Here is a 27152-nt window from a genome sequence, read left to right on the forward strand (position 1 = left end):
CCCCCACACTGAACCATTCCCCCCACACTGAACCATTCCCCGACACTGAACCCTTCCCCCCCACACTGAACCCTTCCCCCCACACTGAACCATTCCCCCCACACTGAACCCTTCCCCGCACACTGAACCCTTCCCCCACACTGAACCATTCCCCCCCACACTGAACCCTTCCCCCCACACTGAACCCTTCCCCCCACACTGAACCCTTCCCCCCACACTGAACCATTCCCCCCCACACTGAACCATTCCCCCACACTGAACCCTTCCCCCCACACTGAACCATTCCCCTGACACTGAACCATTCCCCCCCACACTGAACCCTTCCCCCCACACTGAACCCTTCCCCCACACTGAACCATTCCCCCCCACACTGAACCATTCCCCCCACACTGAACCCTTCCCCCCACACTGAACCATTCCCCCCACACTGAACCATTCCCCTGACACTGAACCATTCCCCCCACACTGAACCCATCCCCCCCACACTGAACCCTCCCCCCACACTGAACCATTCCCCCCCACACTGAACCCTTCCCCCCCACACTGAACCCTTCCCCCCACACTGAACCATTCCCCCCCCCACACTGAACCCTTCCCCACACTGAACCATTCCCCCCCGCACTGAACCCTTCCCCCCACACTGAACCCTTCCCCCCCACACTGAACCCTTCCCCCCCACACTGAACCCTTCCCCCCCACACTGAACCCTTCCCCCCCACACTGAACCCTTCCCCCCACACTGAACCCTTCCCCCACACTGAACCCTTCCCCCACACTGAACCCTTCCCCCCACACTGAACCCTTCCGCCCACACTGAACCATTCCCCCCACACTGAACCCTTCCCCCACACTGAACCCTTCCCCCCCACACTGAACCCTTCCCCCCACACTGAACCATTCCCCCCACACTGAACCCTTCCCCCCACACTGAACCCTTCCCCCACACTGAACCCTTCCCCCACACTGAACCATTCCCCCCACACTGAACCCTTCCCCCACACTGAACCATTCCCCCCACACTGAACCCTTCCCCCCACACTGAACCCTTCCCCCCACACTGAACCCTTCCCCCCCACACTGAACCCTTCCCCCACACTGAACCATTCCCCCACACTGAACCATTCCCCCCACACTGAACCCTTCCCCCACACTGAACCATTCCCCCCACACTGAACCCTTCCCCCCACACTGAACCATTCCCCCCACACTGAACCCTTCCCCCCACACTGAACCCTTCCCACCACACTGAACCCTTCCCCCACACTGAACCCTTCCCCCCACACTGAACCATTCCCCCCACACTGAACCCTTCCCCCCACACTGAACCATTCCCCCCACACTGAACCCTTCCCCCCACACTGAACCCTTCCCCCACACTGAACCATTCCCCCCACACTGAACCCTTCCCCCACACTGAACCATTCCCCCCACACTGAACCCTTCCCCCCACACTGAACCCTTCCCCCCACACTGAACCCTTCCCCCCACACTGAACCATTCCCCCCACACTGAACCCTTCCCCCCACACTGAACCCTTTCCCCCACACTGAACCCTTCCCCCCACACTGAACCATTCCCCCCCACACTGAACCCTTCCCCCACACTGAACCCTTCCCCCCACACTGAACCCTTCCCCCCACACTGAACCCTTCCCCCCACACTGAACCATTCCCCCCATACTGAACCATTCCCCCACACTGAACCATTCCCCCCACACTGAACCCTTCCCCCACACTGAACCATTCCCCCCCACACTGAACCCTTCCCCCCCACTGAACCCTTCCCCCCCACACTGAACCCTTCCCCCCCACACTGAACCCTTCCCCCACACTGAACCCTTCCCCCCACACTGAACCCTTCCCCCCACACTGAACCATTCCCCCCACACTGAACCCTTCCCCCCACACTGAACACTTTCCCCCACACTGAACCCTTCCCCCCACACTGAACCATTCCCCCCCACACTGAACCCTTCCCCCACACTGAACCCTTCCCCCCACACTGAACCCTTCCCCCCACACTGAACCCTTCCCCCCACACTGAACCATTCCCCCCATACTGAACCATTCCCCCACACTGAACCATTCCCCCCACACTGAACCCTTCCCCCACACTGAACCATTCCCCCCCACACTGAACCCTTCCCCCCCACTGAACCCTTCCCCCCACACTGAACCCTTCCCCCCCACACTGAACCCTTCCCCCACACTGAACCCTTCCCCCCACACTGAACCCTTCCCCCCACACTGAACCCTACCCCCACACTGAACCCTTCCCCCCACACTGAACCATTCCCCCCCACACTGAACCCTTCCCCCACACTGAACCATTCCCCCCCACACTGAACCCTTCCCCCCACACTGAACCCTTCACTAAACACTGAACCCTTCCCCCACACTGAACCATTCCCCTGACACTGAACCATTCCCCCCACACTGAACCATTCCCCCCACACTGAACCATTCCCCCCACACTGAACCATTCCCCCCACACTGAACCCTTCCCCCCACACTGAACCCTCCCCCCACACTGAACCCTTCCCCCCACACTGAACCCTTCCCCCACACTGAACCCTCCCCCAGACTGAACCATTCCCCCACACTGAACCCTTCCCCCCCACACTGAACCCTTCCCCCCACACTGAACCCTTCCACCCACACTGAACCCTTCCCCCCCACACTGAACCCTTCCCCCACACTGAACCCTTCCCCCACACTGAACCATTCCCCCCACACTGAACCCTTCGCCTACACTGAACCCTTCCCCCCGCACTGAACCCTTCCCCCCACACTGAACCCTTCCCCTTCCCCCACATTGAACCATTCCCCCCACACTGAACCATTCCCCCCACACTGAACCATTCCCCCCACACTGAACCCTCCCCCCACACTGAACCCTTCCCCCCACACTGAACCCTTCCCCCCACACTGAACCCTTCCCCCACACTGAACCCTTCCCCCACACTGAACCCTTCCCCCCACACTGAACCCTTCCCCCCACACTGAACCCTTCCCCCACACTGAACCCTTCCCCCACACTGAACCATTCCCCCCACACTGAACCCTTCCCCCCACACTGAACCATTCCACCACACTGAACCCTTCCCCCACACTGAACCATTCCCCCCACACTGAACCCTTCCCCCCACACTGAACCATTCCCCCCACACTGAACCCTTCCCCCACACTGAACCATTCCCCCCCACACTGAACCCTTCCCCCACACTGAACCCTTCCCCCCACACTGAACCATCCCCCCACACTGAACCATTCCCCGACACTGAACCCTTCCTCCCCACACTGAACTCTTCCCCCCACACTGAACCATTCCCCCCACACTGAACCCTTCCCCCCACACTGAACCCTTCCCCCCACACTGAAGCATTCCCCCCACACTGAACCCTTCCCCCACACTGAACCCTTCCCCCACACTGAACCCTTCCCCCCACACTGAACCCTTCCCCCACACTGAACCCTTCCCCCCACACTGAACCATTCCCCCCACACTGAACCCTTCCCCCCACACTGAACCATTCCCCTGACACTGAACCATTCCCCCCCACACTGAACCCTTCCCCCCACACTGAACCCTTCCCCCACACTGAACCATTCCCCCCACACTGAACCATTCCCCCCACACTGAACCCTTCCCCCACACTGAACCCTTCCCCCCACACTGAACCATTCCCCCCACACTGAACCCTTCCCCCCCACACTGAACCCTTCCCCCCACACTGAACCATTCCCCTGACACTGAACCATTCCCCCCCACACTGAACCATTCCCCCCCACACTGAACCATTCCCCCCCACACTGAACCCTTCCCCCCACACTGAACCATTCCCCCCCACACTGAACCATTCCCCCCCACACTGAACCCTTCCCCCCACACTGAACCATTCCCCCCACACTGAACCCTTCCCCCCACACTGAACCATTCCCCCACACTGAACCCTTCCCCCCACACTGAACCATTCCCCCCCACACTGAACCATTCCCCCACACTGAACCCTTCCCCCCACACTGAACCCTTCCCCCCACACTGAACCCTTCCCCCCACACTGACCCCTTCCCCCCACACTGAACCATTCCCCCACACTGAACCATTCCCCTGACACTGAACCCTTCCCCCCACACTGAACCCTTCCCCCCACACTGAACCATTCCCCCCACACTGAACCATTCCCCTGACACTGAACCATTCCCCCACACTGAACCCATCCCCCCCACACTGAACCATTCCCCCAGACTGAACCCTTCCCCCACACACTGAACCCTTCCCCCCACACTGAACCATTCCCTCCCCCACACTGAACCCTTCCCCCACACTGAACCATTCCCCCCCACACTGAACCCTTCCCCCCACACTGAACCCTTCCCCCCCCACACTGAACCCTTCCCCCCCACACTGAACCCTTCCCCCCACACTGAACCCTTCCCCCCACACTGAACCCTTCCCCCCCACACTGAACCCTTCCCCCCCACACTGAACCCTTCCCCCCACACTGAACCCTTCCCCCACACTGAACCCTACCCCCCCACACTGAACCCTTCCCCCACACTGAACCCTTCCCCCCACACTGAACCCTACCCCCACACTGAACCCTTCCCCCCCACACTGAACCCTTCCCCCCACACTGAACCCTTCCCCAAACTGAACCCTTCCCCCACACTGAACCCTTCCCCCCACACTGAACCCTTCCCCCACACTGAACCCTTCCCCCCCACACTGAACCCTTCCCCCACACTGAACCCTTCCCCCCCACACTGAACCATTCCCCCCCACACTGAACCCTTCCCCCCCACACTGAACCCTTCCCCCACACTGAACCCTTCCCCCACACTGAACCATTCCCCCCACAGTGAACCCTTCCCCCACACTGAACCATTCCCCCCACACTGAACCCTTCCCCCCACACTGAACCCTTCCCCCCACACTGAACCCTTCCCCCCACACTGAACCATTCCCCCACACTGAACCATTCCCCCCACACTGAACCATTCCCCCCCACACTGAACCCTTCCCCCCCACACTGAACCCTTCCCCCCACACTGAACCATTCCCCCCACACTGAACCATTCCCCCCACACTGAACCATTCCCCCCACACTGAACCCTTCCCCCCCATACTGAACCCTTCCCCCCACACTGAACCATTCCCCCCACACTGAACCATTCCCCCCACATTGAACCATTCCCCCCACACTGAACCCTTCCCCCACACTGAACCATTCCCCCCACACTGAACCCTTCCCCCCACACTGAACCCTTCCCCCCCACACTGAACCATTCCCCCCACACTGAACCATTCCCCGACACTGAACCCTTCCCCCACACACTGATCCCTTCCCCCCACACTGAACCATTCCCCCCACACTGAACCCTTCCCCGCACACTGAACCCTTCCCCCACACTGAACCATTCCCCCCCACACTGAACCCTTCCCCCCACACTGAACCCTTCCTCCCACACTGAACCCTTCCCCCCACACTGAACCATTCCCCCCCACACTGAACCATTCCCCCACACTGAACCCTTCCCCCCACACTGAACCATTCCCCTGACACTGAACCATTCCCCCCCACACTGAACCCTTCCCCCACACTGAACCCTTCCCCCACACTGAACCATTCCCCCCCACACTGAACCATTCCCCCCACACTGAACCCTTCCCCCACACTGAACCCTTCCCCCCACACTGAACCATTCCCCCCACACTGAACCCTTCCCCCCCACACTGAACCCTTCCCCCCACACTGAACCATTCCCCTGACACTGAACCATTCCCCCCCACACTGAACCATTCCCCCCCACACTGAACCATTCCCCCCCACACTGAACCCTTCCCCCCACACTGAACCCTTCCCCCACACTGAACCCTTCCCCCCCACACTGAACCCTTCCCCCACACTGAACCATTCCCCCACACTGAACCATTCCCCCCACACTGAACCCTTCCCCCACACTGAACCATTCCCCCCACACTGAACCCTTCCCCCCACACTGAACCAATCACCCCACACTGAACCCTTCCCCCCACACTGAACCCTTCCCCCCACACTGAACCCTTCCCCCCACACTGAACCCTTCCCCCCACACTGAACCCTTCCCCCACACTGAACCCTTCCCCCCACACAGAACCATTCCCCCCACACTGAACCCTTCCCCCCACACTGAACCCTTCCCCCACACTGAACCCTTCCCCCACACTAAACCATTCCCCCCACACTGAACCCCTTCCCCCACACTGAACCATTCCCCCCACACTGAACCCTTCCCCCACACTGAACCATTCCCCCCACACTGAACCCTTCCCCCCGCACTGAACCATTCCCCCACACTGAACCCTTCCCCCCACACTGAACCCTTCCCCCACACTGAACCATTCCCCCCACACTGAACCATTCCCCCACACTGAACCCTTCCCCCCACACTGAACCATTCCCCCCACACTGAACCCTTCCCCCCCACACTGAACCCTTCCCCCCACACTGAACCATTCCCCCACACTGAACCCTTCCCCCCCACACTGAACCCTTCCCCCCACACTGAACCCTTCCCCCCACACTGAACCCTTCCCCCCCACACTGAACCCTTCCCCCCACACTGAACCATTCCCCCACACTGAACCATTCCCCCACACTGAACCCTTCCCCCCACACTGAACCCTTCCCCCACACTGAACCCTTCCCCCCACACTGAACCCTTCCCCCAACACTGAACCCTTCCCCCACACTGAACCCTTCCCCCCACACTGAACCCTTCCCCCCACACTGAACCATTCCCCCCCACACTGAACCCTTTCCCCCACACACTGAACCCTTCCCCCCCACACTGAACCCTTCCCCCCACACTGAACCCTTCCCCCCACACTGAACCCTACCCCCACACTGAACCCTTCCCCCACACTGAACCCTTCCCCCCACACTGAACCCTTCCCCCCACACTGAACCCTTCCCCCCACACTGAACCATTCCCCCCCACACTGAACCATTCCCCCACACTGAACCCTTCCCCCCCACACTGAATCCTTCCCCCCACACTGAACCCTTCCCCCCCACACTGAACCCTTCCCCCACACTGAACCATTCCCCCCCACACTGAACCATTCCCCCACACTGAACCCTTCCCCCCACACTGAACCCTTCCCCCACACTGAACCCTTCCCCCCACACTGAACCCTTCCCCCCCACACTGAACCCTTCCCCCACACTGAACCCTTCCCCCCCACACTGAACCCTTCCCCCACACTGAACCATTCCCCCCCACACTGAACCCTTCCCCCCACACTGAACCCTTCCCCCCACACTGAACCCTTCCCCCACACTGAACCCTTCCCCCCACACTGAACCATTCCCCCCACACTGAACCCTCCACCACACTGAACCCTTCCCCCCACACTGAACCCTTCCCCCCACACTGAACCCTTCCCCCCCACACTGAACCATTCCCCCCACACTGAACCCTTCCCCCCACACTGAACCATTCCCCCACACTGAACCCTTCCCCCCCACACTGAACCCTTCCCCCACACTGAACCATTCCCTGACACTGAACCATTCCCCCCCACACTGAACCATTCCCCCCCACACTGAACCATTCCCCCCCACACTGAACCCTTCCCCCCACACTGAACCCTTCCCCCCACACTGAACCCTTCCCCCCCACACTGAACCCTTCCCCCACACTGAACCATTCCCCCACACTGAACCATTCCCCCCACACTGAACCCTTCCCCACACTGAACCATTCCCCCCACACTGAACCCTTCCCCCCACACTGAACCAATCACCCCACACTGAACCCTTCCCCCCACACTGAACCCTTCCCCCCACACTGAACCCTTCCCCCCACACTGAACCCTTCCCCCCACACTGAACCCTTCCCCCCACACAGAACCATTCCCCCACACTGAACCCTTCCCCCCACACTGAACCCTTCCCCCACACTGAACCCTTCCCCCACACTAAACCATTCCCCCCACACTGAACCCTTCCCCCACACTGAACCATTCCCCCCACACTGAACCCTTCCCCCACACTGAACCATTCCCCCCACACTGAACCCTTCCCCCCGCACTGAACCATTCCCCCCACACTGAACCCTTCCCCCCACACTGAACCCTTCCCCCACACTGAACCATTCCCCCCACACTGAACCATTCCCCCACACTGAACCCTTCCCCCCACACTGAACCATTCCCCCCACACTGAACCCTTCCCCCCCACACTGAACCCTTCCCCCCACACTGAACCATTCCCCCACACTGAACCCTTCCCCCCCACACTGAACCCTTCCCCCCACACTGAACCCTTCCCCCCACACTGAACCCTTCCCCCCACACTGAACCCTTCCCCCCACACTGAACCATTCCCCCACACTGAACCATTCCCCCACACTGAACCCTTCCCCCCACACTGAACCCTTCCCCCACACTGAACCCTTCCCCCCACACTGAACCCTTCCCCCAACACTGAACCCTTCCCCCACACTGAACCCTTCCCCCCACACTGAACCCTTCCCCCCACACTGAACCATTCCCCCCCACACTGAACCCTTTCCCCCACACACTGAACCCTTCCCCCCCACACTGAACCCTTCCCCCCACACTGAACCCTTCCCCCCACACTGAACCCTACCCCCACACTGAACCCTTCCCCCACACTGAACCCTTCCCCCCACACTGAACCCTTCCCCCCACACTGAACCCTTCCCCCCACACTGAACCATTCCCCCCCACACTGAACCATTCCCCCACACTGAACCCTTCCCCCCCACACTGAATCCTTCCCCCCACACTGAACCCTTCCCCCCCACACTGAACCCTTCCCCCACACTGAACCATTCCCCCCCACACTGAACCATTCCCCCACACTGAACCCTTCCCCCCACACTGAACCCTTCCCCCACACTGAACCCTTCCCCCCACACTGAACCCTTCCCCCCCACACTGAACCCTTCCCCCACACTGAACCCTTCCCCCCCACACTGAACCCTTCCCCCACACTGAACCATTCCCCCCCACACTGAACCCTTCCCCCCACACTGAACCCTTCCCCCCCACACTGAACCCTTCCCCCACACTGAACCCTTCCCCCCACACTGAACCATTCCCCCCACACTGAACCCTTCCACCACACTGAACCCTTCCCCCCACACTGAACCCTTCCCCCCACACTGAACCCTTCCCCCCCACACTGAACCATTCCCCCCACACTGAACCCTTCCCCCCACACTGAACCATTCCCCCCACACTGAACCCTTCCCCCCACACTGAACCCTTCCCCCCACACTGAACCCTTCCCCCCACACTGAACCCTTCCCCCCACACTGAACCCTTCCCCCCACACTGAACCATTCCCCCACACTGAACCATTCCCCCACACTGAACCCTTCCCCCCACACTGAACCATTCCCCCACACTGAACCATTCCCCCACACTGAACCCTTCCCCCCACACTGAACCCTTCCCCCCCACACTGAACCCTTCCCCCCACACTGAACCCTTCCCCCCACACTGAACACTTCCCCCACACTGAACCATTCCCCCACACTGAACCCTTCCCCCCACACTGAACCCTTCCCCCCACACTGAACCCTTCCCCCACACTGAACCATTCCCCCACACTGAACCCTTCCCCCCACGCTGAACCCTTCCCCCCACACTGAACTCTTCCCCCACACTGAACCCTTCCCCCACACTGAACCATTCCCCCACACTGAACCATTCCCCCACACTGAACCATTCCCCCCACACTGAACCCTTCCCCCACACTGAACCCTTCCCCCCCACACTGAACCCTACCCCCCACACTGAACCATTCCCCCCCACACTGAACCCTTCCCCCCACACTGAACCATTCCCCCCCACACTGAACCCTTCCCCCCACACTGAACCATTCCCCCCCACACTGAACCCTTCCCCCCACACTGAACCCTTCCCCCACACTGAACCATTCCCCCACACTGAACCCTTCCCCCCACGCTGAACCCTTCCCCCCACACTGAACTCTTCCCCCACACTGAACCCTTCCCCCACACTGAACCATTCCCCCACACTGAACCATTCCCCCACACTGAACCATTCCCCCACACTGAACCATTCCCCCACACTGAACCATTCCCCCCACACTGAACCCTTCCCCCACACTGAACCCTTCCCCCCCACACTGAACCCTACCCCCCACACTGAACCATTCCCCCCCACACTGAACCCTTCCCCCCACACTGAACCATTCCCCCCCACACTGAACCCTACCCCCCACACTGAACCATTCCCCCCCACACTGAACCCTTCCCCCCACACTGAACCCTTCCCCCCACACTGAACCCTTCCCCCCCACACTGAACCCTACCCCCCACACTGAACCATTCCCCCCCACACTGAACCCTTCCCCCCACACTGAACCATTCCCCCCCACACTGAACCCTTCCCCCACACTGAACCCTTCCCCCCACACTGAACCATTCCCCCCCACACTGAACCCTTCCCCCCACACTGAACCCTTCCCCCCACACTGAACCATTCCCCCCCACACTGAACCATTCCCCCCACACTGAACCCTTCCCCCCACACTGAACCCTTCCCCCACACTGAACCCTTCCCCCCACACTGAACCCTACCCCCCACACTGAACCATTCCCCCACACTGAACCCTACCCCCCACACTGAACCCTACCCCCCCACACTGAACCATTCCCCCCCACACTGAACCATTCCCCCCCACACTGAACCATTCCCCCCACACTGAACCCTTCCCCCACACTGAACCCTTCCCCCCACACTGAACCCTTCCCCCACACTGAACCATTCCCCCACACTGAACCCTCCCCCCACACTGAACCCTTCCCCCCACACTGAACCCTTCCCCCACACTGAACCCTACCCCCCACACTGAACCCTACCCCCCCACACTGAACCATTCCCCCCCACACTGAACCATTCCCCCCCACACTGAACCATTCCCCCCACACTGAACCCTTCCCCCACACTGAACCCTTCCCCCCACACTGAACCCTTCCCCCACACTGAACCATTCCCCCACACTGAACCCTCCCCCCACACTGAACCCTTCCCCCCACACTGAACCCTTCCCCCCACACTGAACCATTCCACACACTGAACCCTTCCCCCCACAATGAACCCTTCCCCCACACTGAACCCTACCCCCACACTGAGCTCCCCCCCCCACACTGAACCCTACCCCCACACTGAGCTCCCCCCCCCACACTGAACCCTTCCCCCAATGGTCAGCACTGCTGCCTCACAGCGCCAGAGACCCGGGTTCAATTTATGCCTCAGACAACTGACTGTGTGGAGTTTGCACATTCTCCCCGTGTCTGTGTGGGTTTCCTCCGGGTGCTCCGGTTTCCTCCCACAGTCCAAAGATGTGCAGGTCAGGTGAATTGGCCATGCTAAATTGCCCGTAGTGTTAGGTGAAGGGGTAAATGTAGGGGAATGGGTTTGGGTGGGTTGCTCTCCGGAGGGTCTGTGCGGACTTGTTGGGCCAAAGGGCCTCTTTCCACATTGTAAGTAATTATTGGGTGGCACAGTGGTTAGAACTGCTGCTTCACAGCGCCAAAGACCCGGGTTCAATTCCCGCCTCAGGCGACTGACTGTGTGGAGTTTGCACATTCTCCCCGTGTCTGCGTGGGTTTCCTCCGGGTGCTCCGGTTTCCTCCCACAGTCCAAAGATGTGCAGGTTAGGTGAAGTGGCCATGCTAAATTGCCCGTAGTGTTAAGTGAGGGGTAAATGTAGGGGAATGGGTTGTGGGTCAGTGTGGACTTTGTTGGGCCAAAGGGCTGTTTCCACACTGTCAGTAATCTAATCTAATTTACAATGAACCCTTCCCCCCACACTGACCCTGCACTGAGCTCCTCCCCACACTGAACCCCTCCCCCACACTGAACCCCTCCCAATGCAATGAGCTTCTCCCCATCCCTACACCACACTGAGCTCACCTTCACATTGTACCCTTGGCCCACACTGTGTCCTTCCCCACACCGAATCTCACCTTCACACTCAGGCTCCCCATCTGTCCACAAGACTGAGCCCATCCCCCAACTTAAGACCCTTAACATTGAACCTCTCCCTTGCACCGAGCCTCATCCTCATACTGAACCCCTCCTCCACATTGAACCTGTCACTCACTCTGAGCCCCTTCCCCTCACTGAACCTCTCCACAGTGAGCCCCTCCCCCAATCCACATTCCATCCCCCTGCACTGGCCCTCAGTGTATCCAGCCTTACCTTGCTCACAGTCCTGTCCAGTGTAGCCCTCTTGACAGGAGCACACGCCATGGTTACATTGCCTGTTCTGGCTGCAGCCGTTGAGGCACCTCAGTTGCCCACAGTCCTCTCCAGTGTACGGTTCCTCACATACACACTTGGCTTCCACACAGAGCCCATGTCCACTGCAGTTGCCAGGGCATTGCAGGTCACTGCAGTCCTGCCCTGTGTAGCCCTGATCACAGAGGCATTGCCCCTCAACACACAGCCCATGCCCACTGCAGCTGGACTGGCAGCATTGCACTGAGCAGCCCTTGCCTGTCCAGCCAAGTTCACAGCTGCAGTCACATGTCTCCATGCTGAAGTTACCATGGCCATTACACATGGGGGCATAGTCAATCCGACCTGAGGAGAGAGAGAGAGAATGAGAGACAGGGTGAGCAACACAAACTCCAGAGCCGGTTTTGGAGAGGGGGGGGGGGGCGGGGGGGTGAAGGGGGAGAGAGAGGAGACAGGAAAATTGAGAGATGATGACAGTGAAAGGAAAACAAATTAACAGAGAGAGAGAGAGATATGAGACACAGAGAGAAAGGGCAATACGGAGAGAGAGAAAGTGGTCAAAAGGTAGAGAGAACCAGGGCAGCGGCAAGAGGGAAGCTGGGTGACAGAGAAAGATGATGACAGAGAGAGAGATTGGAGTGAGGGATATAAAGGACGAACCATCACAGACCAAGTGCAAGTCCCACAGCCATTCCAGGGGGGAGCGGGAAAGGGTTAGAGAGGTGATCAATTCAATTCTCTAAGGCATGTCAAATTCATAATAAGATAGAGGATTTCCACTTCTCTAATATTATAAAGGGACTCCCTGATGGAGGAGCAGCGCTCTAAATAAACCTGTTGGACTATAACCTGCTGTTGTGTGATTTTTAGTTTTGTGTACCCCAGTCCAACACATCATTACTATAAAGGGTTCAGAGAGGGCAAATTTCTTGAAATGTATGCAAGAGAGCGAGCGTCTTATGTCAACATGTGGATGGTCCTCCAAGGGACAGTACAGTACTGGGGGATCTAATTCTTAGAATCCCAACAGTGGGAAGCAGACCATTCAGCCCATACCACCCTGACCCACCCCATCCCTGAAACCCTATATTTCCCATGGCCAATCCACCTGACCTGCACATCTTTGGAGTGTGGGAGGAAACCGGAGCACCGAAAGAAACCCAGGCAGACACGGGGAGAATTTGCAAACACCACACAAACAGCCTCCCAAGGGTGGAACCGAACCCGGATCCCTGGCGCTGTGAGGCAGCAGTGCTAGCCACTGAGCCATCGTGCAGAACATTCCAGGGAATGACACTGGACAGCTGTTTGAGGTGACAGTGGGGGAGCCTTTCAATGACAGCGACCACAATACCATACATTTTTAAGTTTGTTATGGCAAAGGGGAAAGATGGTCTGCAAGAAAAGGGTTTTGGATAGTGGCAAGGCAGATTTTATGATAATAAACTGGGCGGCACGGTGGCATAGTGGTTAGCACTGCTGCCTCACAGCGCCAGAGACCGGGGTTCAATTCCCGCCTCAGGCACCTCTCTGTATGGAGTTTGCACATTCTCCCCATGTCCTCCCACAATCCAAAAATATGCAGGTCAGGTGAATTGGCCGTAGTGTTAGGTGAAGGGGTAAATGTAGGAGAATGGGTCTGGGTGGGTTACGCTTCGGTGGGTCGGTGTGGACTTGTTGGGCCGAAGGGCCTGTTTCCACACTGTAAGTAATCTAATCTAAACCAGGACCTAGCCAAAGTAGACTTGGAACAGCTACTTGAGGGTATATCTACAACAGAACAATGGGAGGAATTCAAAAGTTTCCTTCAGAGTGAAATTTGGGACCAACAAGCCCAGAGAACCATAGATGTCTAAGAATAGCCAGGCCTGGATAAAATGGCAAAGAGAAATGTATAACACATACAAAGGGAGCAAAAACAGTGAAGACCCGAAATGAATATGGAAAGTGCAAGGGAAGTCAAAAAAAGCAATTAGGAGAATTAAGAGAAAGAATGAGAAAATGCTGGTGGGCAATGTTAGGGAGAATCTGAAGATATTCTACAGGTAGATCAAGGTGAAGAGAACATCCAGGAAAGGAGGTGGGCCCATTGGGGAGCAAGGTGGACATCTGAATGTGAAGCCAGAGGACTGGTGGACAGCGAATGTGATTCCACTCGAAATTAATGGTGAAAGAGGGGAACAATAGGCCAGTGAGTCCAACATTAATGGTAGGGAAACACTTGGAGGAAACTGTGACGGAGAAAATTAAACTCCATTTAGTGAGGCAAGGTTTGGTCAAGATAGCCAGCATGCCTTTGTCAGAGGGAAGCCATGCCAAATGAATTTGATGGAATTTTTCAAAGAGGTGATCAAGTGTTTGGATGAAGATAGGGCAGTTGATGCAGAATATCGAACATAGTAGGAATAGTAGGTACATTATAGGAATGGGCCCTTCATCCCACGAAGATGCGCCGAACATGACGGCAAATTAAACTAATACCATCTACCTGCCCTTGGCATATTCCTCCATTCCTTGCATATTCATATGCTTATCTAAAAATTCCTTAAATCCCCCCCTATCTTATCTGCCTCAACCACCACCCCTTGCAGCACATTCCACACTCCTATTCCTCTCTGTGTAAAAACCTTGCCCCTCACATCTCCTTTGAACTTTCCCCCTCTCACCTTAAATGCATGTTCCCTTGTATTAGACATTTCAACTCCGGGGAAAAAGATTCTGATCGTCAACCCTGTATACGCATCCCATAATTTTATAGACTTCTATCAAGTCTCCCCTCAGCCGCTCCAGAGAAAACAACCCAAGTTTCTCTAATCGATGATTAGATTCCCTATTGGGCCAAAGGGCCTGTTTCCACACTGACCCTCTGAAGAGCAACCCCACCAAGACCCATTCCCCTACATCTAACACTATGGGCAATTTAGCATGGCCAATTCACCTAACCTGCACATTTTTGGACTGTGGGAGGAAACCGGAGCACCCAGAGGAAACCCACGCAGACATGGGGAGAATGTGCAAACTCCACACAGTCAGTCGCCTGAGGCAGGAGTTGAACCCGCGTCTCTGGCGCTGTGAGGCAGCAGTGCTAACCACTGTGCCATCATGCCACCTCTTCTCATAGTTCAAAAATTCTAATCCAGACAGCATCCTGGTTAACTTCTTCTCCAAAGTCTCCACATTCATCCTGTAATGTGGTGACCAGAACTGAACGCATGATTCCGCGAGATAGAATGCAAGGGAGAGGAACAGAAACAAAGTGAGTGATGGGAGACAGTGAGACAGGATGTAGCAGGAAGAGACAGAGGGTGAGAAAGGGAGATGGTGCATGTTGTCGATCTGGATTTAAGAATGTGATGACAAGGTACCACATAAAATGCAGAATGGGCAGACAGATAGCAAATGGAGTTCAGTACAAATAGGTGTGAGGTGATGCATTTCAGAGGAAGCGATGGTGAGAATAGACTTATTTACTCAATTCTAAAGAATGTGCAAAGACTAAGGGATCTTAGAGTGTCTGGATATCAATTTGTGAGGGTTAGAGGATATACTAAGAGAGCAAATCAAATGGAATCTTGAGATTAAATAGCAACAGGGGAGGTGCTGGAAGACTGGAGGTTGGCTAACATAGTGCCATTATTTAAGAAAGTTGGCAAGGAAAATCCAGGGAACTGGTGACTCTGACTTCAGTATTGGGTATGTTGTTGGTAGGAATCCTGAGGTACAGGATGTACATGTATTTTAAAGGCAAGGACTGATTAGGGATATTCAGCACGGCTTTGTGCATGGGAAATCATGTCTCACAAGCTTGATTGAGTTTTTTGAAGAAGTAACAAAGAGGATTGATTAAGGCAGAGCAGTGGAGATAATCTATATGGACTTCAGTTAGGCATTCAACAAGGTTCCTCATGGGAGACTGGTTAGCAAGGTTAGATCACAGGGAATTCTGGGAGAATTAGCCATTTGGATACAGAATTGGCTCGAAGGTAGAAGACAGAGGGTGGTGGTGGAGAGTTGCTTTTCAGACTGGAGGCCTGTGACTAGCAATTTGCCAGTAGGATCAGTGCTGGGTCCACTGATGTCTGTCACTTATATCAATGATGTGGATGTGAACGTAGGAGGTATGGTTAGTAAGCTTGCAGATGACACCAAAATTGCAGGTGGTCAGCGAAGTAGGTTATCTCCGAGTACAATGGGATCTTGATCAGATCAGCCAATACGCTGAGTGGCAGATGGAGTTTAATTTAGATAAATGTGAGGTGCTGCATTTTGGGAAAGCAAATCTTAGCAGAACTTATACATTTAATAGTAAGGTTCTAGGGAGTGTTGCTGAACAGAGACTTTGGAGTGCAGGTTACAGTTCCTTGAAAGTGGAGTCACAGGTAGATAGGATAGTGAAGAAGGCATTTGGTATGCTTTCCTTTATTGGTCAGAGTATTGAGTACAGGAGTTGGGAGGTCATGTTGCGGCTGTACACTGTTGGAATATTGTGTATCATTCTGGTCTCCCTGCTATAGGAAGGATTGAAACTTGAAAGGGTTCAGAAAAGATTTACAAGGATGTTGCCAGGGTTGGAGGGTTTGAGCTATAAGGAGAGGCTGAACAGGCTGGGGCTGTTTTCCCTGGAGCATTGGAGGTTGAGGGGTGACCTTAGTGAGGTTCATAAAATCAAGAGGGGCATAGATTGGGTGAATATTCAAGAGCTTTTTCTCTGGGGTGGGGCAGTTTAAGACTAAATGACATAGATTTTAAGGTGAAAGAGGAAAGATTTAAAGGGACCTAAGGGGCAACCTTTTCGCACAGAGGGTGGTGCGTGTGTGGAATGAGCTGTCAGAGGAGGTGGTGGAGGCTGGTACAATTACGATATTTAAGAGACATCTGGATGGATCCATGAATAGGAAAGATTTGGAGGGATATGGGCCAAGTGCTGGCAAATGGGACTAGATTTATTTAGGATATCTGGTTGGCATGGCCAAGTTGAACTGAAGAGCCCGTTTCTGCGCTGTATATCTCTATGATTCTGTGACTCCATGACTAAATAGAAACATCGGGTACAAAAGCAAGGAAGTGATGCTGAATCTTCAGACACACCAAGAAAGATGAGAGGGTAATTGAGAGCCTGCAGGAGAGATTTACCAGAATGGGTCCTGTGAAGAGGGATTTTACTGAAAAGGTTCAGTTAGAGAAGCTGAGATTGTTCTCCCTTGGAGCAAAGGAGATCGAGCGTAGATTTTTGAGGTGGACAGGATTACAGTGCACTCCACCTACAAGACGCTCTGCAGTGAATGACAATGCAACTTAAACAGCACTTTCTAAACCTACAACCACTTCCATCTCGAAGGGTAAGGGCAGCAGATACATGGGAACACCGCCCTCTGCAAGGACAGGGGTCGGAGTATCTCTGAGCAGGAATGACTTCACCATGAGGTTTGGTGGGGGTTGGTTTTCATGAGTTGGAGTTTGTGAGGTGGGATCCACCAGTGAATTGATTGAGAACCATAGAATCCCTACAGTGTGGAAACAGGCCCTTCAGCCCAACAAATCCACACCAACCCTCTGAAGAGTAACCTACCCAGACCCATTCCCCTTCTCTATTATCCTATATTTACCCCTGACTAAGGCACTAACCTACACATCCTTGAACACTGTGATGAATTGAGCATGGCCAATTCACCTAACCTGCACATCTTTGGACTGTGGGAGGAAACCCACGCAGACACGGGGAGAATGTGCAAACTTCACACAGACAGTCACCCGAGGCTGGTTTCAAACCCAGGTCCCTATGATTGTGAGGCAGCAATGCTAACCACTGAGCCACCATGGCACTCCCTCACTGCCTGGATGTATTAATAGGTTTTAAGGGAACTTTGTGAAATGAATGCCTGGCCATCAGCATGTTGACATAACACAGTGTTCCTCCATCATGGGCAGGAGTCCCTGTGTGTGTCGCAGAGCTGATGTGAGTGCTGGGCTTCAGTAATCTCCCCACCACCCTCTATAGCTGACCATGGGAAAAGGTATGTAAAGTGCTCATTACTGAAGATAGGAGGATTAACTAACGCTCACTCTCCAATGCTCTCTACTTTTTCCTGGAGCCCTCCATAACCTTTCTTTTCAGGTAATATTTAACATCCTCTTGAAAGCCTCAGCTGAAGTCGCATCTTCCATACTTTCGTGCAATGCATCCAGACCGTAATCCAGATTCTGCACAGATTCATTCTTAATTCATTCACGGGATGTGGATGCTGCAGGTTTGGCCAGTATTTATTGTCCATCAGCTAAAAGGACGTACCTCGAGAGTCAGCGGCCTCCATTTTCAGCAGCAGCGGGAGTGGGGAGAGTGAGGAGCTGAGTGGGAGCAGTTGAATTGCATTCTGGGAAGGCGAGTGTACTGATATATTTGGGCAGTGGCTGAACCTGAGACACTACACGTGTAGTGTCTCCCACCTGCCCTCCCCCTCTAACCAAAACAAAAGACTCTGTAGTGTGTTGATAAGATAAGGTTTCTCTATTCATTTTTTATTGTGTGATTGATAATTTTTTCTTTACTTCTTTTTTCACTTATCTATTATTTGATATTATAATTGGACGAAATTAGGCTTAAGAGTAAAAATGGCAGGAGATCCCAGATCTGTGTTCTGCTCCTCTTGCTCAATGTAGGAGCTCAGCAACGCGGCTGATGTCCCTGACTCCTTCACGTGCAGGAGGTGTGTCTAGCTGCAGCTCCTGTTAGACCACATGATGGCTCTGGAGCTGTGGATGGACTCACTTTGGAGCATCAGCAATGCTGAGGGGGTCATGGAGAGCACGTTTAGTGAATTGGTCACACTGCAGACTAGCACTGAAGAGGGAGAAAGGAGATGGGTGACCGAAAGGCAGAGAAAGAGCAGGAAGGCAGTGCAGGTGTCCCCTGCGGTCATCTCCCTCCAAAACAGGTGTACCATTTTGGATATTGTTGTGGGAGATGGCTCACCAGGGGAAGGCAGCAGGAGACAGGTTCATGACACCATGGCTGGCTCTGCTGTACAGAAGGGCAGGAAAAAGAGTGGAAGGGCTATAGTCAGCGGGGATTCAATTGTAAGGGGAGTAGACAGGCGGTTCTGTGGTGGAAAACAAGACTCCTGAATGGTATGTTGCCTCCCAGGTGCACGGGTCAGGGATGACTCTGATCGGCTGCAGCACATTCTAAAGGGGGAGGGTGAACAGCCAGCTGTTGTGGTGTACATCGGCACCAATGGTTTGTTAATAAATGGGATGGGGTCCTAAAAGCAGAATTTAGGGAGTTAGGAGTCAAGTTAAAAAGGAGGACTTCAGAGTTAGTAATCTCAGGATTGCTACCTGTGCTAGTCAGAGTAGAAAAGAAGAAATAGGCAGGATGAAAGAATGGCCTGAGAGATGATGCAGGAAGGAGGATTAAAGAGTTTTGGGACATTCAAACCAGTTCTGGGGGAGGTGGGACTGTTACAAAATGGACGGTCTACACCTGGGCTGGACTGGAACCAATGTCCTTGGGAGTGCTTTTGCTAATGCTGTTGGGGAGCGTTTGAACTAACATGGCAGGGGGATGGGAATCAAATGAGGAGGATAGTGGACAGTCAGTAAGTAAAGCCTTTAAGGAACCAGAGAATGAAATCAGCATAACTAAGGGGAAGAGTAGGTCGGAAGCAGATGATGAACTGGTGATCTGAGGTGCATTTGTTTAAATGCAAGAAGGAGTTGAGAGTGTGGTGCTGGAAAAGCAGCAGGTCAGGCAGCATCCGAGGAGCAGGAGAATCAACGTTTCGGGCATAAACCCTTCATCAGGAAGGAAGCTTGTGGGCCGGGGGCTGAGGTAAATGGGGTTGGGGTAGGGGGCAAGGTAGCTGGGAATGTGAAAGGTAGAGGAACGTGGGGGAGAAGGTGATAGGTCGGAGAGGAGGGTGGGGCAGATAGATGGGAAAGGTGATGGACAGGTCAGGAGGGCGGTGCCGGGTTGGTGGCTTGGGACTGGGATATTATAGGGGGACGGGAAATGAGGAAACTGGTGAAATCCACATTGATCCCGTGTGGTTGCAAGGTGGAATATGAGGCATTCTTCCTCCAGGCGTGGGGTGATAACAGTTTGGCGGTGGAGGAGGCCCAGGACCTGAATGTCCTTGATGGAGTGGGAGGGGGAGTTGAAGTGTTCAGCCATAGGGCGGTGGGGTTGGTGGGTGCGGATGTCCCAGAGATGTTCTCTGAAATGCTCCGCAAGTAGGCATCCTGTCTCCCCGATGGACAGGAGACTACACCGGGTGCAACAGATGCAGTAGATGACATTGGTAGATTTCCTCCTGTGGAAGGATCCTTTGGAGCTTTAGACCGAGGTGAGGGGACAGGTGTGGGCGCAGGTTTTGCACTTCCTGTGGAGGCAGGGGAAGGTGCCGGGACTGGGGTGTGGGCTGGATCTGACGAGGGAGTCATGGAGGGAATGATAGGGCTGGGGAGGGAAATATATCTCTGGTGTGGGATCCGTTTGTAGGTGATGGAAGTGGCGGGGGACGATGTGATTTGTGTGGAGGTTGATGGGGTGGAAGGTGAGGACCGGGGTAGGGGGGGGTTCCTGTCCTTGTTGCATTGGGAGGGCTGGGGTTCAAGGGCGATGGTGTGGGAAGTGGAGGATTTGCACTAGAGGGCATTGCCAACCATGTGGGAGGGGAAATTGCGATCTTGGAAGAAGGAGGCCATCTGAGATGTTCTATGGTAGGATTGGTCATCCGGGGAACAGATATGGTGGAGGTAGAGAAATTGGGAATAAGGGATGGCATTTTTACAGGATGTAGGGTGGGAGGAGGTGTAGTCTCGGTCGCTATGGGAGTAGTCTAGGTAGCTTGAAGTAGATGTCCATGGTTAGTCGGTCGCCGGAGACAGTGATGGAGAGACCCAGGAAGGGCCAGGGCATGGAGACCCAGGAAGGGCCAGGGCATGGAGACCCAGGAAGGGCCAGGGCATGGAGACCCAGGAAGGGCCAGGGCATGGAGACCCAGGAAGGGGAACCAGGTGTCCGAGATGGTCCAGGTGAATTTGAGTTCGGGGTAGAAGGTGTTGGTGCATTTGATGAACTGTTCAACCTCCTCATGAGAGCACGAGGTAGCGCCGATACAGTCATTGATGTAGCAAAGGAACAGATGGGGAGTGGTGCCTGTATAACTGTGGAAGGTGGACTGTTCCACTTACCCAACAAAGAGGCAGGCATAGCTGGGGTCCATGTGGGTGCCCATGGCTACCCCTTTGGTTTGGAGGAAGTGGGAGGATTGGAAGGAGTAGTTGTTGAGGGTGAGGACCAGGTCAGCCAGGCTGATGAAGAAACAGAAGGCTTGGAGACCTTCGTCGTGGCGGATGAATGTGTACAGGGACTGGATGTCCATGGTGAAGATAAGGCGTTGGGGGCCGGGGAAACAAATATCTTGGAGGAGGTGAAGGGCGTGGGTGGTGTCCCGAACGTAGGTGGGGAGTTCCTTGACTAAGGGGGACAGTACAGTATCAAGGTAGACAGAGATGAATTCAGTAGGACAGGTGCGGGCTGAGACAATGGGTCTACCAGGGAAGTCAGGTTTGTGAATCTTTGTTAGGAGGTAGAATGGGATGGTGCAGGGTAGATGAACATAGGACTTGGATTCGTACCTGGGAGTCTGATGTTATTGCTGTTACTGAGACTTGATTGAGGGAAGGGCAAGATCAGCAACTAAATATTCCGTGATGTTGATGCTTCAGGCAGGACAGAGAGGGAGGTAAAAGGGGTGGAGGAGTTGCATTACTGCTCAGAGAGGATATCACAGCTGTGTTGAAGGACTCGAGCAGTGAGACAATATGGGCAGAGGCAGAAATAGGAAGGGTGAGGGAACAATGTTGGGGCTGTACTACAGGCCTCCCAACAGCGAGTGTGAGCTATAGGTACAAATATGTGAACAGATTGTGGAAAGATGTAGGAGCAACAGGGGGGTGGTGATGGGAGATTTTAATTTTCCCAACATTGACTGGGATTCACTTAGTGTTAGAAGTTTAGATGGAGCAGAATTTGTAAGGAGAGTCCAGGAGGATTTTACAGAGTAGTATAGTCGAACTCGGGAAGGGGCTATACTGGGCCTGGTGTTGGGGAATGAGCCTAGCCAGATGGTTCAAGTTTCAGTCGGGGATTACTTTGGGAAGAGTGATCACAATTCCATAAGTTTTAGAACGCTCATGGACAAAGACGAGAGTGGTCCTAAAGGAAGAGGGCTAAACTTGGGGAAGGTCAACAATAGCAAAATTCAGCAGGAGCTGGGAAATGTGTATTGGGAGTAGCTTTTTGAGGGTAAATCCACATTTGATATGTGTGAGGCTTTTAAAGAGAGATTGATTAGAGTGCAGGACAGACATATCCCTGTGAAAATGAGGGATAGAAATACCAAGATTAGGGAACCATGGGTGACAGGTGAAATTGTGAGACTAGCTAAGAGGAAAAAGGAAGCAGACATAAGGTCTAGGTGGCTGAAAACAGACAAAGCTTTGGAGGAATATTGGGAAAGTAGGACTAAACTGAAATGAGGAATTAAAAGGGCTAAAAGGGGTCATGAAATATCATTAGCAAACAGGGTTAAGGGAAATCCCAAAGCCTTTTATTCATATATAAGGAACAAGAGGGTGACTAGAAAAGAGTTGGCTCACTCAAAGACAAATGAGGGAAATTATGTGTGGAGTCAGAGAAAATGGGTGAGATTCTTAATGAGATTCGATATTCACCAAGGAGAGGGTGACATGACGGATGTTGAGGTAAGGGATAGATGCTTGATTACTCGAGGTCAAGTCGGCATAAGGAGGGAGGAAGTGTTGGGTATTCTAAAAGGCATTGAGGTGGACAAGTCCCCTGGTCTCAGTGGGATCTATACTAGGTTACTGAGGAAAGTAGCTGGGGCCTTAACGTTGCAGCATCTTTGAACACGGGTGAGGTCTCGGAGGACTGGAGAATTGCTAATGTTGTCCCCTTGTTTAAGAAGTGTAGCAGGGATAATCCAGGTAATTATAGACCAGTGAGCCCGATGTCAGTGGTAGGGAAGTTGCTGGAGAAGTTACTGAGGGATAGGATCTATTCTCATTTGTAAGAAAATGGGCTTATCAGTAATAGGCAACAGGGAAGGTCATGTCTTACCAACTTAATAGTAACTTACCAACTTTGAGGAAGTGACAAAGTTGATTGATGAGGGAAGGGCTGTTAGATGTCGTATACATGGACTTCAACAAGGTGCTTTATAAAGTTCCCCATGGTAGGCTGATGGAGAAAGTGAAGTCACATGGGGTCCAGGGTGTACTGTCTAGATGGATAAAGTACCGGCTGGGCAACAGAAGACAGAGTAGTAGTGGAACAGAATTTCTCAAAATGGAGAACTGTGACAGGAAAGGAGAGGTCACCTTGTTGGGAATTTTCTACAGGCCTCTGAATAGTTCCAGAGATGTAGACGAAAGGATAGCAAAGGTGGTCCTTGTTAGGAGCTAGAGTGACAGGTAGTTGTTATAGGGGACTAACTTTCCAAATATTGACTGGGAATACTATAGTTCAAGTACTTTAGATGGGTCAGTTTTTGTCCAATGTGTGCAGGAGGGTTTCCTGACACAATATATAGAAAGGCCAACAAGGGGCGAGGCCACATTAGATTTAGTACTGGGTAATGAACCTGACCAGGTGTTAGATTTGGAGGTAGGTGAGCACTTTGGTGATAGTGACCACAATTCGGTTATGTTTACTTTAGTGATGGAAAGGGATAGGTATATACCACAGGGCAAGAGTTGTCACTGGGGGAAAGGCAATTATGATGTGATTAGGCAAGATTTAGGATGCAGAGGAAGGGGAAGGAAACTTCAGGGGATGGGCACAATTGAAATGTGGAGCTTATTCAAGGACCAGCAACTGCAGGTCCTTGATGAGTATGTACCTCAGGCAGGGAGGACCTGGCTAAGCGTGGAAGCCATGGTTTACTAAGGAAGTTGAATTTCTTGTCAAGAGGAAGAAGGAGGTTCATGTTAGGGTGAGATGTGAAGGCTCAGTTCGGGTGCTTGAGAGTTACAAGTTAGCCAGGAAGGACCTAAAGAGCGAGCTAAGAAGAGCCAGGAGGGGACATGAGAAGTTGTTGGCAGGTAGGATCAAGAAAAACCCTAAAGCTTTCTATAGGTATGTAAGGAATAAAAGAATGGTGAGAGTAAGATTAGGGCCAATCAAGGGCAGTGGTGGGAAGTTGTGCATGGAGTCCAAGGAGATTGGGGAAGAGCTAAATGCATATTTTTCACCAGTATTCACTCTGGAAAAAGACAATGTTGTCAAGGAGAATACTGACATACAGGCTTCTAGAATAGATGGGATTGGAGTTCACAAGGAGGAGGTGTTAGCAATTCTGGAAAGTGTGAAAATAGATAAGTCCCCTGGGCCAGATGGGATTTATCCACAGATTTTCTAGGAAGACAGGGAGGAGATTGCCGAGCCTTTGGCTTTGATCTTTATGTCATCATTGTCTACAGGAATAGTGCCAGAAGACTGAAGGATAGCAAATGTTGTCCCCTTGTTCAAGAAGGGGAGTAGAGACGTCCCTGGTAATTATAGACCAGTGAGCCTTACTTCGGTTGTGGGTAAAGTTTCGAAAAAGGTTATAAGAGATCGGATTTATAATTATCTAGAAAGTAATAAGTTGATTAGGAATAGTCAACATGGTTTTGTGAAGGGTAGGTCGTGCCCCACAAACCTTATTGAGTTCTCTGAGAAGAAGCCCAAACAGGTGGATAGAGTAAAGCAATTAATGTGGAGTATGTGGATTTAAGTAAGGCCCCCATGGTAGGCTATTGCACAAAATAGGGAGGCATGGGATTGAGAGTGATTTAGCAGTTTGGATCAGAAATTGGCTAGCTAACAGAAAACAGAGGGTGGTGGTTGATGGGAAATGTTCATCCTGAGTTCAGTTACTTGTGGGGTACCACAAGGACTGTTTTGGGTCCAGTGTTGTTTGCCATTTGTATAAATGACTTGGGATGAGGGCAGAGAAGGATGGGTTAGTAAATTTGCTGATGACAGTAAAGTCGGTGGAGTTGTGGATAGTGCTGAAGGATGTTGTAGGTTACAGAGATATAGATAAGCTGCAGAGCTGGGCAGAGAGGTGGTAAATGGAGTTTGATGTGGAAAAGTGTGAGGTGATTCACTTTGGAAGGAGCAACAGGAATGCGGAGTATTGGGCTACTGGTAAGATTTTTGGTGGTGTAGATGAGCACAGAGATCTCGGTGTCCATGTACAAAGATCCCTGAAAGTGCCACCCAGGTTGATAAGGTTGTTAAGAAGGCATATGGAGTATTAGCTTTTATTGGTAGAGGGATTGAGTTTTGGAACCATGAGATCATGTTGTAGCTGTACAAAACTTTTGTGCGATTACATTTGGAGTATTGCACACAGTTCTGGTCACCACATTACAGGAAGGATGTGGAAGCTTTAGAAAGGGTTCAGAGGAGATTTACTGGGATGTTGCCTGATATGGAGGGAAGGTCTTACGAGGAAAGCTGAGGGACTTGAGGCTGTTTTCATTAGAGAGAAGGTTGAGAGGCGACTTAATTGAGACATACAAGATAATCAGAGGGTGAGATAGGTTGGACAGTGAGATCCTTTTTCCTCAGATGGTGATGGCTAGCACAAGGGGGCATTGCTTTAAATTGAGGGGTGATAGATATGGAACAGATGTCAGAGACAGTTTCTTTACTCAGAGAGTAGTAGGAGTGTGGAACGCACTGCTTGCAACAGTAGTAGATTTGCCAACTTTATGGGCACTTAAATGGTCATTGGATAGGCATATGGACAAGAATGGAATAGTGTAGGTTAGATGGGCTTCAGATTGGTTCCACAGGTCGGCGTAACATCGAGGGCTGAAGGGCCTGTACTGTGCTGTAATGTTCTATGTTCTAAGTTCTATGTTACTAGTGGTGTTCCTGTTGTTTGTGATATACATAAATAACTTGGAGGAAGGTATAGGTGGTCTGATTAGCAAGTTTAAAGATGACACTAAGATTGGTGGATTGGAGATAGTGAAGGAGACTATCAGAGAATGCAGCATGATGTAGATGGATTGGAGAGTTGGGCAGAGAAATGGCAGATGGAGTTCAGTCCAGCCAAATGCGAGGTGATGCATTTTGGAAGATCCAATTTAAGAGCGAACTATACAGTAAATGGAAAAGCCCTGGGGAAAATTGATGTACAGAGTGATCTGGGTGTTCAGGTCCATTGTTCCCTGAAGGTGGCAACACAGGTCAGTAGAGTGGTCAAGAAGGTATATGGCATGCTTTCCTTCATCAGACGGGGTATTGAGTACAAGAGTCGGCAGGTCATGTTACAGTTGTATAGGACTTTGGTTCAGCCACATTTGAAATACTGCATACAGTTCTGGTCGCCACATTACCAAAAGGATGTGGATGCTTTGGAGAGGGTGGAGGTTCACCAGGATGTTGCCTGGTATGGAGGGGACTAGCTATGAAGTGAGGTTGAGTAGATTAGGATTATTTTCATTAGAAAGATGGAGGTTGGGGGGGGGATCTGATTGAGGTCTACACAATTATGAGTGGTATAGATAGGGTGGATAGCAAGAAGCTTTTTTCCCCAGAGTGGGGGACTCAGTTACTAGGGGTCATGAGTTCAAAATGAGAGGGGAAAGGTTTAAGGGAGATATGTGTGAAAGTTCTTTACCCAGAGGGTGATGGGTGCCTGGAATGTGTTGCCAGTGGAGGTGGTAGAGGTGAGCACAATAGCATCATTTCAGATGTATCTAGACAAATACATGAATGGGCAGGGAGCAGAGAGGTATAGATCCTTAGAAAGTAGGCAACAGGTTTAGTGGATCTGGATCAG

General features: G+C 53.0%; 1 protein-coding gene across 4 annotated transcripts in view; it reads right to left on the bottom strand.

Annotated features, from left to right (window-relative positions):
* The window catches only part of tnr (tenascin R (restrictin, janusin)), a 186510-nt gene that overhangs the window by 118259 nt on the left and 41099 nt on the right, over positions 1 to 27152 (bottom strand). For all 4 annotated transcript variants that reach the window (XM_072573378.1, XM_072573377.1, XM_072573379.1 and 1 more), the window contains exon 3: positions 12250 to 12633. In XM_072573378.1, the coding sequence (XP_072429479.1) occupies positions 12250 to 12633 (384 nt within the window). The remainder of the gene's footprint in view (positions 1 to 12249; positions 12634 to 27152) is intronic.

The sequence above is a fragment of the Chiloscyllium punctatum genome, chromosome 7 (genome assembly GCF_047496795.1).
Source record: "Chiloscyllium punctatum isolate Juve2018m chromosome 7, sChiPun1.3, whole genome shotgun sequence".
NCBI classification, from domain to species: Eukaryota; Metazoa; Chordata; class Chondrichthyes; order Orectolobiformes; family Hemiscylliidae; genus Chiloscyllium; species Chiloscyllium punctatum.